Consider the following 17,658-nt stretch of genomic DNA (forward strand, 5'->3'; position numbering starts at 1 on the left):
AGGGGTAAATGTGTTAACACTACTTTCTTGAAACCTTTCCTTTGTGGAATATTTGTGGAAATTATTGTCTTTTTTCTGCATATATATGATAATTCACATGAGCTTATGTGTGTGCTTATAAAGAGTTTGTTTGGGTTTGCATGTTTGTTTTTCTAATTTAAGAGTTGGAATTCCAGACCTTTTTGTGTGTAATGATTTTCATTCCTGACCTCAATTATTTGTTTTAGAGGTAAATGGATTACAGTCTTCCAGAGGTCTTGTTTTAGGTTGTGAGTGCTTGGATGTGAGTGCCAAATATGAGTATTTTGATAGTTTTTTCATGTCGTTAAAGGGTCCTTAGAGGATCATATTCTCGTACATGTATCCTGAAATGTACGAACACAGGATACGGGATACCTGCAGAATCGAATAGCATTTACAGGATACCTGTTGAGATTTTTGACAAATTAGTGCTCATTAATTTTATAGTTTTGCTGAAACAAGATAAGCCTTGTATCATACATCACATGACTGCAGAATAAAAGAAGGTTTGGCATGTTACTTAGATCTGTATTTCTCTAAAAATATTAATATCCTATATTTATGTTACTTAGAATCTCATTGCAGGTGCGTTAGTTTATACTTCTTGATGAATCTTTAATGGGAAAACATAAATCAAAGTTGAAAACTATTGTCTCGAAGCAAAATATATGGATTGAAAGAGCACTTGTAGAACATCCAGCAGTAGATTCTACTAGATTTGGCTTCCTTGGTTTTGGGTATGATTCTCAAACTGATGACTTCAAAGTTGTAAGATTTGTTACTAATTACTTTGAAGAGAATATAGTTGAAGGGTTGATGGCAGATTGGAACAACCAAGTCGAGTTATATTCCCTTAAAAGTGATTCAAGTTGAGTCATAGGGAGGCAATTGGGGATTCTAATGAGTGATGACCTTATTCTTTCGTTCGACATGGTCAATGAATAGTTTTCAACTTTACCACTACCTGAATTTGGTGAGACTTTAGCACAATACTATTTGCAGCTTTTGGACTTCAATGGATTGCTTGGTGCTAATTTTTTATCCAAGGGAAGGAACTAATAAGTCTTTTGATTTATGGGTTATGAATGGATCATGGACTAATAAGTCTTTTGATTTATGGGAAGGAACTAGTTTTATTTGATCCCTCCATACAAAAGATTAGAAATCTTGTTATTCACACTTATCAGGAAACAATGCACATTACTGCTTGTGTTGAGAGCTTGGTTCCATTGAATGGAAGATCAGAGCATGAGGAACGTATAATACGACGGCCTCCTGAGTCCCATACTTGAATTGTACTTCAGAGAGCTAGATGTCTCCCATACTATAATGAAATTTGAAGTTGAATATAGGAACTATTAGCGTTGTTGTTGGTATGCTCGTGAAACCACAGTTATGAACCCAGCACACAGCTACTAAATTGGTCGAACATGAAGCACCTGAACTTCCATCTCTCGCTCCACAGTAGGCAACTGGTGCTCACCCAATTCCTCCATAACTCTACTTTTTTTTCATATTGTTAATATTATTGTATATCCAAAATGAAGATGTCTAGATCTTAGTATCAGGGGTGTGCAAAGATCCGCATCCGAATTTTTGGATCACTAAAATTGTGACCTGAATCTGATCTGGAATAACCGTATATTCAAATTTTCGGATATCCAAACAAAATATATCACTTATTATGTTGCTATCCAGCGGTGTGTGGCTTTGATTATCTTTGACGGTAACCAGGCCTTGTGCGCATATTTTTTTTAACAAAGTGATAAAGCAGATGTGTTGCTGCATTTGATGGGGTTTTAAAGACTTTAATTCTTTTTACTTTCCCGTGAAATACTATTGAAGAGATGGAGGGTGGTCCACTGAAAAGAAATTACACCATTCTTCTGCAGTATTCATGCATTGTTCTTCCAGTCTCACAAGCTGGAGTTGGTACATATTAACTACAATCATTCATGGCTTGAATAGGTAAAACCATTGATGATGGTTTGATGAATCTGAAGATGAAGAAGATCTGTTTTCTTGAAAAGAAGAAGCTGATGACATCAATAACTGAGCATTAACATCGCTATTTTAGATGGGAAACCATGGCACTTCTTGCTTATATGCAACATTCTTTAGCAACTTCCCGTTTATTTTCGGATATTCGGATAATCTAAAATGGATATTTTTTTCGATCCGTATCAAATTTTCTAACTGGATATTCGATCCGAATTATCCAAAAATAATCGGATTAGATTATTCAAATCAGATATTTTTACACACCCTACTTAATATCTTACTCTTCTACTGAATTTCAAATATTTTCGAATGATATATTAATATTATCCTTAAATGATTTCATCTATATTTAGAATCATTAATAATATCATAACTTTTCATTTTAATGGATCAATCTCTTAATGGGAATTAGATGAAAACAAAATCATAAATTCAAACCTAATTTAATAGAAAATTAAACGAAATATATTAGGTTTTTCAAGTTAAATTGAATAGGTAGTAGATGTAATCTTTCATATCAGATTAAAATATTTGTATAAAATTATCAATCAATGATTAATATAATTGAGCGAGATAACACTTATAACATGTTATAAAACTATATGATTTGTAGTAAGAACAAAAGAGAAAAACAACAATGCAAGAGAGAGAATATTATTTTTTAACTGTTTATGTATCATGTGCTTTACATAGTTACTATTTAGAGGGTTAGAATTGTAATAAAAACTAGAATGTTACAAAGACAAAAAAGATAAAAGGTCTGAGAAACTAAAACATAAAATGATTATTTTGATAACGTTATTCTTTCATTTGATATGATCGGTGAAAAATTTTCAACTTTATCATTGCTTGAAATTGGTGGGGATTTAGCACACTATGATTTCCAGCTTTTAGACTTCAATGGATTGCTTGGTGCTATTGTTTACCCGAGGAAAGAAGCTCAAAAACTTTTGATTTATGGGTTATGAGTGGGTCGTGGACTAAACAATTTAGCGTTGAATCTGTCCATGGAGTTGAGAGGCCTTTGTGGTTTTGGGAAAATGACGAATTATTTCTTGAAAGCTCGAATCATGAACTAGTTTTGTTGTACCCTTCCATACGAGAGCTTTAAAATCTTTGTATTCATACTTATCAGGGAACAATGCACATTATTTCTTATGTTGATAGTTTGGTTCCATTGAATGGAAGATCTGAGCCCGAGGAACGTATAATAAGACGATTCTAGAGGCACATCAAATTGACATCAAAGACAAAGATGGATAGGGAACTACATTCAAAAGAGGTATGATTTCATGTGATTTTATATATATGGAAGATGATGATGCCCAATTTGTTTAGGTTTCTATTTGTTTTTGGTTGTTTTAGTGCATTTGTGAAATTTATGGTGTGGTTTTCATACTTGAATTGTGCTTTATAGAGCTTGATGTCTCCAGTACTTGAATGATCCCAAAACTAAAGTTGTATGTCTCGTTAAAAACCTCCTTAAAGTTATATGGAGAAAAAGAGTACAACATAACTCGGTAAAATCTACAACTCAAAGAGTTACAATCCGACAATCAACAACCAAAACCAACAAGACACCGGATTGAAGGTAGGAACTATTAGTATTGTGTTGTTATTGGTCATTTCTTATTATTTGTGAAGCCATTGTTATGAACCCTACTATTAAGGGTTCCATACACATAATAATTCAATTTTTCCCTTGTTGGAATGCTTCTGGAAATTTATGGTTCCCATAATTGTAGTTGGAAATGTCATTAATACAAAATTTTCAGCCTTTGGTTCAAGTTATTATTTGAATTATTCATGTTCTATTTTATAATTTGAATCAAATTTGAAAATTTTTGAATCGAAAAGATCGATTTTTTGAGTCAAATTGAGTTTTACTCACTCCTGCATGAAATTCATACATGAATTTACTTGTAGCTATTGCTAGAAGTAATTAATTTGAAATTTTTTATGGTTTTAGTTTTGATATTTAATTATTTATTTAATTTCAAGTTACTTCTAGCTATTGCTTTCTAACACAATAAAGTACTTTCAAATTTAGCAAAATCAAGATAAGTATAATTTTTAAAATTTTGTAAAAATATAACAAGTATTTCTATAAAAAAACACATTTTTGTTTCTTAAAGGTATATTTTAGATTTTTACTTTTTTCCCTTTATTCATATTTTAAGAAATAAAAGGAAAAGGGTTCAAAATACAAGCAATGATAGTAACAACTGAATGAAGCCATATTTTTACTCAGAAATGAATGAATTATTATATTGGATATGGAAGATTGCAGTCTGGTTCTGGGAGGAAAAGTTTTTGTGAAAAATTTTACTTGATAAATTTGTAGAAAAGAAAACACATCTCTGCGCTTTTCTTATAGTTTAATGTTTGCTATAGTGATGCTTTTCACAAATCACAATGTAAAATTCATAAATATTTAAGTGACCTCTTGACAAAATGTTAAATTTAACCCTTTCTTATCAGCAATTCCATAAGAATAGGATGAAATTTCTTGCAGCTCAAAAGGAAGAAGGAAAAAAACCCATATCCTCATAAATTCTTCACATCAATGTCTATAGTCAAATATATATATAAATATGGAAACTCAGGCAATGGGGAACATATTGAGGATGTTGCAATGTCTTTACCTGGTATTTAACGAGGCCCTCCTACTCCCATCATATACCATCTAATGTATGATGGTTGCGTTCATTTATTTATTTTGAAATGACTCTATTATATTTATTTTATGCTAGGACGGATTATGAGCAAAAGAGCATCCAACTCAAAGCTTTTCTTCTATGACTTGCATGGTGGTGGTGCCAAAGTGCAAGTTATGGCTGATGCGAGGTATATGACCATTTTCATCATAAGATGTGTTATCTTATTTATGTCCTCCAAATTTCTCTTGTTATGTGAAGTTATGGGACATTCAAGGTAATGTTGGTTTATGGGACATTCAAAGTCAGGCTTGGATGAAGGTGAATTCGCTAAATTCCATTCCACTGTGAAGCATGGTGATGAAGCAATCATGTGAAGATTTTGGAATGTCAATATCGACAATCAGGTGATGATGAAGCAATGGCTTTGGATGAAACATTCTGCACTTCACTTGAGTATGCATTGTGTTGAGTTAATCGATTGACGAAATATGTCTAGAGGGGGTGAATTGGCAATAAAAATTTCGGTGGAAGGTTTTGTAGAAAATTGAAAATATTTGCACAACGATTTAGAGTGGTTTGACTTTCTCAACCAAAGTCTACGTCCACTACCTTAGCTATCCACACTAAGGATTTTCCACAAATTCACTAATTTTTCTTTCTTTTGAGGAAAAAGAGTAACCTTACAAATCCCTCAAGCATTATACCCCAAATTCTTGAGAACACTCTCTCCCAAAGAGAACAATACAAATTTTGCAAACTTACAAGAAAATACTCACAAGGAAAGATGTTTCCACAATTCTAGAACAAAGAAAGAACACTCAAGAATAATACAATTGAGCACAATAAGTGTTCTTGAAAGCAAAAATGAATATTAAATGAAATAGGCTTGAAAATGCTCAAACTTGAGGTTTGATGCTTTCTCTTTGATTCTCTCTTGATTCTCGATGATTGTTGTTGATCAATGGCTTCTAAGCTTGTTTAAATACTCCTTGGATCAATTATGAAAGTTGGGGATCATTAGTGGAGTCAATAGAGCCATTAGTGTGTGAAAACAATTAATAAAACAACTTGGAGTGTTGGGGGGTATCGATACCCCTGCATAGGGTATCGGTACCTGTAGTGTAAAATTCAAATATTTCGACCGTTATGAGACAGGGGGTATCAGTACCTCATGGGGGTATCGGTACCCTCCGAGTAATCTATTATTTCTCAGAGCCAAATCTTACATAGGGGTATCGGTACCCTCTTTGGGGGTATCGGTACCCTCTGCGCAATCTGGTTTTTCGGTTTAAGATTTATTAAGAAACTATTTTTGGCTCGATTAAGGCTCGTTAAGTCTCGAAATACTTTGTAAAATTGTTTAAAAGATAAAAACACACTTTTACACTTGAGTAAGGATTGAAATTGACATTTGAAAAACTTGGAGTAATATTTTGATATTCAAAAGGTTTAATCGAATATATATTTGAAAATGATTAGAAAATATTGAAATTCAATAACATTTAATTTGTTATATCGAAACATAAAAATGTTTTCAAAAATCTCTCCCTTTTTTATATAACAAAAACATTTTAGTAAGTTTAAGATTTTCTAATTTGAAAATCATTTTAAAATCAAGTTTTGAAATTACTCCCCCTTATTCTAATACTTTCCCCCCTTTTTGTTAAATCAAAAAGATATTAAAATAGTTTTAAACAAGAATTTTAAGCCAATTGATAGATTAAAATAAAAATTAAGCTGCTAAGATCACAATCAAGAGAAATATTAACTATTAGTTCTATAATTCAATATTAAAAAATAATGTGAAATGATAAGTTGTTCATATTGCAACTATAATGTAATTGATGCAAAAACATTAAACCAAACCAAATAAATATAAGCATTCAAAGTTAAACATTCAACATCCATAACAAATTCAAACATTCAATCTAAACACATCAAAATGTTTATCAATTCAAAGTTCTAAATCTAAACCAAAATCGAAACTAGGCAAGGTCTATTCCATTCGAGGATCGGGAGGAGATAGATGTGTCCATATATTAGCCACATCTCGTGTAAGCGCATTGAGTCTATCGTCTATAATATTGAATCGATTATTCATTGTTTCATGGTTAACTCAAATTTCTTGTTGATTCTCCAATTGTTGAGTCCCCATAGCAGATAATGAGACTCTATGGATGTAAACCATGAATCTATTGATGCATACCGGAAGTCGAATGTCTCCATAAAAGATCGAAAATATAGAGGCATTTGATCCTCTTGTTGTGCTTATTCATCATGCTGCTCCGGCTCATCTCCGGGAACTTCGTCAATGTCTTGCATCAGCTGTTGAAGTTCAGGATCATCGTCCGCTCCCGGTGCCGGTGGAGCTCTTGAAGAACTAGCTCCTGGTGTATGCTCAGCAGATCGAACCTATTGCCCGGTTTTCTTATCCTTTATCCATCCCAATTTTGTTAAGGAAAATAAGATTAATTTGATTTTTGAGAGGGAAGGCTACATCAAGCTGCACCTTAAGCTCGGCTTTGACAAACAGATTACTTAGAAGACAACCGTAAACTAGAGATGCACAAAGTTTCTTATTAGGAACAATGTTTACGGTTTCAACAATTTCAGCGAAGATAATCTGAGGTAGGTTTATTTTATTATTGTTTTGGATACAATGTATCCACCAAAGATCTAGGGCTCTAAGAGGGGAGTATTTTCCTCCGGATGGTCGAAACCACCAAGAGATCATTAGATGAAGAAAACGATCATGGAGATCTAATACACTCGCACTTTCCTTTCTTTTATAAGGAGTACATACCGTTTGTTTTTCATTGGCTAAGCCGACATTATCTAATCCAAATGCACGAGCTATGTATTCCGGGTGAATATAGATGAATTTTCCTAGAAGGTAGGATCTAATTCCTATGGTTTTGGTTTTATGCCAATTTTGGACACAAATGGCATTGAAATAGAAGATTCGAACAAGTTGATGATAAACTATTGGTTCGAGTTCAAAAAGTTTATAAAATTTTCACTCTCGTAGGGTAGGAAGATATCTAAAATCTATTTCTAACATATCTTGAAGAGATGGAATTCGTGCTTCTCAAATTTTATATGACTCAAAGTATTAAGAATACCTGAAGAAGAGATTTTATCTACGACCAGGTTCATTGAAGCACGAATCACGAATATTCATATTAGGATCATCAGGATTAGGAATTTATTGAATAAGAGGTGGATTGAGAGGAGGGTTAGATGGTTGGTTTGAACAACTAGATGATATCCTAGGGCGTTTTTGAGACATGACTTAGGGAATCGGAATAGAAATGATTAACCTGCAATTTTAAAAACACATGTATGCAACATTATCAATCCCAAAACTCAAATGAGTCCTCATTATTTCAAGGTTCTCTAAAATAATCCTAATGGGTAATTTTTGAAAACCGAGTTTGAAAACAAGGTTTGAAAATCAATATATGTATAATTTTCATGAAAACAACATAATTAAATCAAAAACTACAGTTTAAAAACAAAACCCAATTTTTTTTAATTTCGAAAATTTTGAAATTTTTTGAAAAATCTTGTGTTTTTTTATAAAATTGGTTGTAGATTATAGTTCTAAACCAAAATCTAAGCAATTCCAAATATTTATTTCAACCTAGAACTAATTACAACTAGTCATATGTTCAAAATCAATAAAATAGTGGGTTTAGAAAAATTACCTTGAAAAGTGAAGATTAAATGGATTTTGATATTGTTTGCACAAAATTAATGATGCTAGCAGGTTTAGGAGATGAAAACTGAGTGAAATCCGACTCAAAATCGTTGTTTTCAAGCAATGTAGAGATTAGAAGTAAGAATATGAGTGAACGGTGAGAGAGAAGAGGAGAAAAGAGTTTTTGCACAAATGGTGTTTGTCGGAGTTAATAACCAGACCCCGTGGAGGGTATCAGTACCCTCAGGGGGTATTGGTACCTAGCATCAAAAAATTAAAAAATATGTGTTTAAACACTCACAAAGCTAAATCATTTTGTTTCAGTGGTATTGACAACTCATATTATGAAAATTAACTATGTTACTCGATCAAATATATCTTTAAACACTATTTGATCATAAAATTAATTTTCACTAAGAATCATAATATTCCCCTAACTAATAGCAAAGAATGTAATTAAAAAAATTATTTTTATAAGCATTTTTCATTTCTAATTAAAAGTGCTAAAATTAATTTAAACACTAAGTGAAGATAGGTTAGTTAAACCTAATTCTCTCCTAAGTGTCCAAAATCATTCTTTGTCTAAAGGTTTTGTAAAAATATCCGCTAATTGGTGTAAAGTTTCAACAAATTCTAGAACTACATCTTCCTTCGCGACATGGTCTCTAATAAAATGATGTCTAATTTCAATGTGCTTAGTTCTAGAGTGCTGGATATGATTTTTAGTGAGACAAATAGAACAAGTATTGTCACACTTGATAGGTATGGTACCTACTTCAATTCCATAATCAAAAAGTTGTTGTTTCATCCATAAAACTTGTGCACAACAACTACCAGGTGAAATGTATTCCGCTTCAGTGGTAGATAATGCAACACAATTTTGTTTCTTTGAAAACCAAGAAATCAACATATTTCCTAGAAATTGGCAAGTATCGGAGGTGCTTTTCTTATCTATTTTGCATCCTCCATAATCCGCATCAGAGAAAGCATGCAAGCTAAAGCTAGAGTCTCTAGGATACCAAAGTCCTAAACTAGGAGTGTCCTTAAGGTATCTAAAGATCCTCTTAACAACTAGTAAATGTGATTCCTTAAGGCATGATTGAAATCTAGCACATAAGCAAACACTAAACATAATGTCCAGTCTACTTGCTGTTAGATAAAGCAAAAAATCAATCATTGACCTATATAATTTAACATCAACACATTTACCTCTTTCATCTTTGTCACGCTTTGTTGATGAGCTCATTGGAGTGGCATGAGGTTTCCCATTTTCCAGTCCAAACTTCTTGAGCATATCCTTGACGTACTTAGCTTGATTGATGAAGATGTCATCTTTTCTTTCCTTGATTTGGAGTCCCAAGAAAAATGAGAGCTCTCCCATCATGCTCATCTCGAATTCACTTTGCATTAGCTTAGAAAATTCTTGGCAAAGAACATCATTAGTAGAACCAAATATTATATCATCAACATAAATTTGAACTACTAATAAATCTTTACCTTTATGCTTTAAAAACAATTTAGTGTCAACCTTCCCTTTTGAAAAACCTTTTTTAATTAAAAAGTTTGACAATCTTTCATACCAAGCTCTATGAGCTTGTTTTAAACCATAAAGTGCTTTTTTTAATTTAAAAACATGATTTGGAAATTTTGAATCAAAAAACCTGGAGGTTGTTCCACATACACTTCTTCTTTTATAAAACCATTTAAAAATGCACTTTTAACATCCATTTGATATACTTTAAATTCATTGAAACATGCGAATGCTAATAACATTATAATTGCCTCCATCCTAGGTACGGAAGCTTATGTTTCATCATAGTTTATTCCTTCTTCTTGAGTATACCCTTGAGCAAAAAGTCTAGCATTGTTTCTCACTATATTACCACCTTCATCAAGCTTATTTCTAAATATCCATCTAGTACCTACAGTAGATTTATTACTAGGCCTTTCAACTAATGTTCATACTCTACTTCTCTCAAATTGATTTAACTATTCTTGCATATTCGTAATCCATTTTTCATCATTTAATGCTTCTTTAATATTCTTAGGCTCTATGCATGAGATAAATGCAACATAATTACAAATATTTCTAATGGAAGATCGAGTTGTTACCCCTTTGGATGGATCACCTATTATCTCACCATCTTTGACATAGTTGTATTCTTTTGGGTAAGAGACTTCCCTTTCTTCAATGGTTGGATTCTCGAGAGGATCATGAGTTTCCTCATCTTTCGTTTCTTCATTTGATGATGGTTCTCCAATGTCATGTCTAAAGTCATTTGTGTTTATAATACCTACATCATCATTCACACAAGAATCCTTCCTTGAAAGGGGATTATCATCGAAAACAACATGTATAGACTCTTCTACAACTAAAGTTCTTTTATTAAATACTCAATAAGCTTTAGAATTTAAGGAATAACCCATAAAAATTCCTTCATCACTTTTACCATCAAATTTGCCAAGATTTTCTTTACCGTTGTTTAAAACAAAACATTTACATCCAAAAGGATGAAAATAGCTAATGTTAGGTTTTTTATTTTTGAAAAGGTCATATGGAGTTTTCTTCAAAATAGGCCTAATCATTACTCGATTAATAACATAACACGCGGTATTTGTGGCTTCCGCACAAAAGTATTTTGGCAAATTGTTTTCACAAAGCATGCTAATACCATTAGAATTACAAAACTCAGTAAATCCAAGATTTTCAAATTCAGTACCATGATCACTCCTGACACTAGTTATAGAGTAACTTTTTTCATTTTGGATTACTTTTGAAAATGTGATGAATTTTTCTAATGCTTCATCTTTAGTACTTAAGAATAGAACTCAAGTATATCTAGAATAGTCATATACCAAGGCAAATGCATATTGTTTTCCACCCAAGCTAGTAGTTCTAGATGGCCCAAAAAGATCTATATGGATCAATTGTAATACTCTACTAGTGGATACATCATTAATGGAATTAAAAGAAATTCGCTTTTGTTTTCCTTTAGCACAATCATCACAGATTTTATCATTATCAAATTTTAGTTTAGGCAACTCTCTTACTAAATCTCCTCTTGAATCAATCGTTGCAAAACACTCATACTAGTATGTCCTAGTCTCTTATGGCATAACCAACTATCATGCTCATCTTTAGCAACTAGACATAAATTAGTCATATCTATAGAATCTAAATGCACCATGTATATGTTTCCTATTCTATGACCAACAAGCATAATCCGATTAGATGCAATGTCAATTACTTTACAACCATTAGTTTCAAACATGACATTGAATCCCTTATCGCATAATTGACTAATACTCAATAGATTATGCTTTAATCCATTCACATATAAAACATTTTTAATTTGTATGGAAGAGGTATTACCTATAGTACCTATACCTTCAATGTGACCTTTTGAATTATCTCCAAAAGTCGCCTCTCCTCCATTTTTAGCGTTAAGCTCTATGAACCGGCTTTTGTCTCCAGTCATGTGTCTTAAGCATCCACTATCAAGGTACCATGAGTTTGAATTTGTTTCTCGTGCCTTGTAACAATGCTCCTTTCCCTACAAACATAGATTAATTTTTTATTTTTGGTACCCAAATTCTTTTGGGTCCATATTTATTAGTTTCCAAAATCCTAGTCCCCTTAGGTATCCATTTGTGTATGATATCCTTATCTTTAGTAGTAATTAGTTCTTTAGGAACCCATATACTTCTAACGATTTTTCCATTAGAGGTTCTTTGGGGACCTTTATGATTGTAGTTTTTAAAAATTTTTCTAACAAAGTTGATTTTTGAACTTTCTCCTTTTTCAAAACGTTTTGGATCAACCTTATTAAAAGAAGCTTTAAGAACATCAATTTTCTTTTGATGATCATCATTTACTCTTGAAAGTAAGTTATGCAAATAAGTATTTTTCTTTTCAAATTATTCTAATTTGATTTGCAATTTTTTGACCTTACTTTCAAGATCATTGTTGGTTTTGTACATAAGACTATTTTCATTTTTCAATTTTGAAATATCATTTTTATATTTTGAAAATATAGTCTTATAATGCGAAGCCAACGCATTATAATCCTCTAATAACTCATCATAAGATAAATCATCTGAATCAAATGAGTTAGAGGTTACCTGAGAGTTTTCCCCGATGGCCATCAAGCACAAGTTAGAAACTTCTTGTTCCTCTTCATCGGAACCTTCTTCATCACTCCATGTAGCCACATGAGCCTTTTTCTTCTTCTTTGATTGACCCTTTTTCTTTAATAGAGGGCAATCATATTTGACAAGCCCCGACTTTTTGCACTCATAGAAAATGATAGGGTCTTTCTCCTTCGGTTCATTTTTTAAGCCTTCATTGCGTTTGAATTTTCTTCCTTGGTTGGGCCTTATCAATTTTTTAAACCGTTTGGCAAATACTGTCATATCCTCGTCATTGTCATCTTCATCTGAATTACTCTCATCTTTTGTGGATTTGAGAGTAACTCCCATGTTCTTCTTCTTCCCCGTCTCTTTCTTTATCTCGTCTGTCTTTTCGAGGTCTACCTCATCTTGAAGCATCATTCATGAGTGAGGAGAGAACCAATTAGCTCATTGAGAGTTAAGGATTTTAAGTTCATAGCCTCGATGATCGACGTCTTCTTTTATTGCCAAGATTTTGGAAGAGAGTAAACTAACTTTCTCATAAGCTTCTCATTTGGAATGATCTCTCCAAATGATTTGAGACCATTGACAATCGTGGAAAATCTATCCGTCATAGCTTTGATATCTTCATCCGGTTTCATCCTGAAATTTTCATAGCTATGAGTTAGAAGACTAATTTTAGATTTTTTTACCTCGTTTGTACCTTCACGAGTTACTTGTAGTTTATCCATATCTCTTTGGCGGTTATACAAGATGAAACTCTCCCGTATTCATCCGGTCCAAGAGCACAAAAAATAATATGGATAACTTTGGAGTTGATCTAGGACATTCTTGTCTCTCCTTCACTCCACAATCTTGGAAGAGTGGAAGGTTTGATGTATCAATATTCTATGATATTCCATGCTCCCATGTCACTTGCTTGAATGAAGTACATCATTCTATTTTTCCAATAAGCATAATTAGCTCTATTGAAGAAATGAGGCTTGTTGACGGGCAATGAATAAAGACCGAAGTCATGGTTTGAAGTAGAGGCCATTGATGACTTGATTATCGATGTAGCTCTTCCCGAATCGATTCAAGAGGTGATTAAACCTTCAAATGAGTGAGGCTATGATACCAATTATTGAGTTAATCAATTAACGGAATAGGCCAAGAGGGGGTGAATTGGCAATAAAAATTTCGGTGGAAGCTTTGGTAGAAAATTGAAAATTTTTGCACAACGATTTAGAGTAGTTCGACTTTCTCAACCAAAGTCTACGTCCACTACCTTAACTATCCACACTAAGGATTTTCCACAAATTCACTAATTTTTCTTTCTTTTGAGGATAAAAAGTAACCTTACAAATCCCTCAAGAATTATACCCCAAATTCTTGAGAACACTCTCTCCCAAAGAGAACAATACAAATTTTGCAAACTTACAAGAAAATCCTAACAAGGAAAGATGTTTGCACAATTCTAGAACAAAGAAAGAACACTCAAGAATAATACAATTGAGCACAATAAGTTTTCTTGAAAGCAAAAATGAATATTGAATGAAATAGGCTTGAAAATGCTCAAACTTGAGGTTTGATGCTTTCTCTTTGATTCTCTCTTGATTCTTGATGATTGTTGTTGATCAATGGCTTCTAAGCTTGTTTAAATACTCCTTGGATCAATTCTGAATGTTGGGGATCATTGGTGGAGTCAATAGAGCCATTAGTGTGTGAAAACAATTTAATAAAACAACTTGGAGCGTTAGGGGTATCGGTACCCCTGCATAGGGTATCGGTACCTGCAGTGTAAAATTCAAATATTTCGACCCTTATGAGACAGGGGGTATCGGTACCCTCCGAGCAATCTGTTATTTCTCGGAGCCAAATCTTACATAGGGGTATCGGTACCCTCTTGGGGGTATCGGGTACCCTCTGGGCAATCTGGTTTTTCGGTTTAAGATTTATTAAGAAAATATTTTTGGCTCGATTAAGGCTCGTTAAGTCTCGAAATACTTTGTAAAATTGTTTAAAAGATAAAAACACACTTTTACACTTGAGTAAGGATTGAAATTGACATTTGAAAAACTTGGAGTAATATTTTGATATTCGAAAGGTTTAATCGAGTATATATTTGAAAATGATTAGAAAATATTGAAATCCAATAACATTTAATTTGTTATATCGAAACATCAAAATGTTTTCAACAGATTACCACCAATAGGTGGTTGAGGATTGGGTATCGGTCGGCTAGCTATGTTATTAACGGATTCACAACATACCAAGGTTTTCTCTAATCTATTTGTGTATCTATATATAATCACTCACAAATGAGATTCAATCGACTTTTAATCGACACTCATAACCTGTTGCATGTTATGTTTGAACAAGAAGTTTTTCTCTTCCCATCAATGAAACCTCAAGATGAACCATCGAGTAAAGATAATTAATTAAATTTTTGCACTGTTTATATCCTCATATGTTTCCGAATTCCATCTCTAATGTAGAACATCATACAATATTGTACCCGTAATACACATGCCATGTCTTCATATTATATTATATTTAATTTATAGCATAACACTGGATTGTTTGGTTGTGTTAGAAGCTCCAGCAACTCAGTGACTTGGACTGGCTGAAATCCGGTATTATGAAGTCATATACAAGGGACTGAAATAAAATACAGAATAAATAACATGTTCGAAATACAAAGATTAAAGCTTCATTTAGTAACTAAAATGGAAGATTGCAAATGTGGAGACCTTTCCCGCATGAATAGCCCATGCTCTAAACGCATGGTGTCTACCTCTCAAGACTGCGCCGTTTGGTTTCTTAAATGTAAGCCAAACTCATGCCCTAAATGGCTAAGAAACACTTTGTATCTCTTTCATCTTTTTCCTAAAAGCAGAAATCTCATGCTCTCTCCATCTCATATTCTCTTCCGTCGAGAAGAAGCTGGCCACTGCGACGGTCATCGTAAATTGGCGTCGTTAGTGGAAAACTTCCCTAAAACGACTCCTTTTGAAACCCAAATCTCACCGAGCCTCTCTTTGAACCAAAAAATCAATGATTCAAAGCCTAAAACAAATTTTTAAAGACCCCAAACCCTAAAAACACCTCCTTTTCGAGACCCCAAACTACACACACAAGCCTCAATATCCTAAAAGTGAGGATTTACCCTCGGGAACAATGAAGAAGCGAAGGTAACCCTCCCTCAAAGGTATCGTTTTTTGGGTTTTCTTCTTTTTTGTGGTTTTGTATTTGGTTCGAAAATGGTGTTTCTGTCGATTTTTCTCCCTTGTCCGAAGATAGTGATTGGGTTGCATTTCTCTTTTCGTTTTTTCTCGCTCTCCAAAATTCATCACTTCTTCGAATCTTCTTGCATGTTATATATATGGAGAAAAGACCTCCTTTTCCACATTTGATGGGTCTTCACGCGTGGGCCTGGCTAATGGATTTAATATGTTTGGGTTTAGATTTGTAAATAGGTTTTTAGTTTTGTAATATTTGGTTCTTGTAAATGTACTTTAATTTGATCCAATGGTTTAAAAATGCGTGATTAATCACAGCTGCAGCCAAACTGCATAACATGGGATAATTAAATCTTGTATTTTATTAAATTACATTTGATGTTTGGGTTTTAAGGGCTGTAAATTATTGATGCCTAACTTCCGAACTGAAACCATGTGTGTGCCACCACTACAAACAGGCTGAATAAACTGAAACACAGGTGTATCCCACTTAAAACAAACTGAAACTGAAACACGTTTGATGCAACATTTTCAATATAACAGACTGAAATAGAAACTGAAACAGAAACAAGTTTGATGCTGCATTTGCAATATAAAAGGACTAACCATTGTAAATATTATACACATAGTGAATGTTGATTGTGAGAGTATTGATTGTAACAATGTTGTTGAATTATAAGTTGGTGGTTGTTTTGGTGATTTGTTTCTTAGTTCTAGTTACAGCTCAACCCCCCATACATTTTTATAAACTCAGTCTCCAATGGCCTCTTGCTGTGTGTAATTCCGGTAGCATGGCTTGTGGTACTCCCATCCCGACTGTGTTAATCATCCATGGTATATGGCCTCAAGATGCCAACGACGTTCCGATTCCCCCTTACAACGCATCCACTAATCCCTGTTACTCCAAGGCACCCATTACTGACTCAGTAGTTCTTCAGGTAAGCATCTCATCAACTTTTTAATTTACTTTTTTATTTGTATTTAAATTTATATATATGATCTAGCGTATATTTCTCTAATTTAGAATACTGCATTTACTCCAATTGAAAGCAACTTAATATCATTATGGCCGGATTTGAAGAACCCTACTCAACCGGGTACTGGCTTTTGGGAGCGTGAATGGTTAAAGAATGGAACATGTTCTGATTACCCTAATAATCCTCTTGATTACTTCAAATCTGCCTTAACGCTTAGACAAGGCTTAACAAATCCAGGTGAGTATGTTTCCTTTGTACTTGCTTTTATATATTCTGTTATTGAGTTTATGTATAAGATGGTTGAAAGGTTGGAATGATGTAATATCTATGGGTTTCACTATCATATTATTATTATTATTATTATTATTATTATTATTATATACAACAATTTTTAATATTAAATAGTTGATAATTCATCTTCCTAACACAATTTCTAACTTATTTTGATTCAGCTAAGGGACTTACATCAGGAAACAATTATACGGTTCGAGATGTTATAAAAATAATTCAGAGCCTTACAAAAGCATCACCAGAAATTGCTTCTAATAGAAACAAAACTGGAGTACTGCAATTGTGGGAGATTCGTTTGTGTTACGCTCGACCGACTTCGTCTTCACAAATGATTACAAAGATTCAAAACTGCCCACATCAATTGCCATTTAAAAATGGTAAAACTACAAGCCCCTGCAAATTGTCGACAGATTTTGTAGTTTTTCCCACAAAAAAACTTTGAATAAAAATTGCAGTAAACCTTTAGAGTTATGATATTTTTAATAAATAATAAAATTAACTTTAAAAATATTAAAGCGTTTAAATTATAAAAATAATAAATAATAAAATAATATATCGATTTAAATTAAACCCATTACTTGATATTTTATTTATTTTTCCTCGTGTATCTTCATTAGCATGCACTAATGAAAAAAAAAACATTAACATCAAAGAAT

General features: G+C 33.0%; 1 protein-coding gene across 1 annotated transcript; it reads left to right on the forward strand.

Annotated features, from left to right (window-relative positions):
- The first annotated feature begins 16,373 nt into the window (after window positions 1–16,373).
- LOC120168937 (ribonuclease S-4-like) lies at window positions 16,374–17,028 on the forward strand. The gene is made up of 2 exons (XM_039177188.1): window positions 16,374–16,672; window positions 16,759–17,028. Exons 1-2 carry the CDS (start codon window positions 16,397–16,399, stop codon window positions 17,026–17,028), a joined length of 546 nt encoding a protein of 181 aa, XP_039033119.1. The 5' UTR covers window positions 16,374–16,396.
- Window positions 17,029–17,658: the final 630 nt, after the last annotated feature.

Source organism: Hibiscus syriacus, unplaced genomic scaffold (genome assembly GCF_006381635.1).
Source record: "Hibiscus syriacus cultivar Baekdansim isolate YM2019G1 unplaced genomic scaffold, ASM638163v2 tig00111741_pilon, whole genome shotgun sequence".
Lineage (NCBI taxonomy): Eukaryota > Viridiplantae > Streptophyta > Magnoliopsida > Malvales > Malvaceae > Hibiscus > Hibiscus syriacus.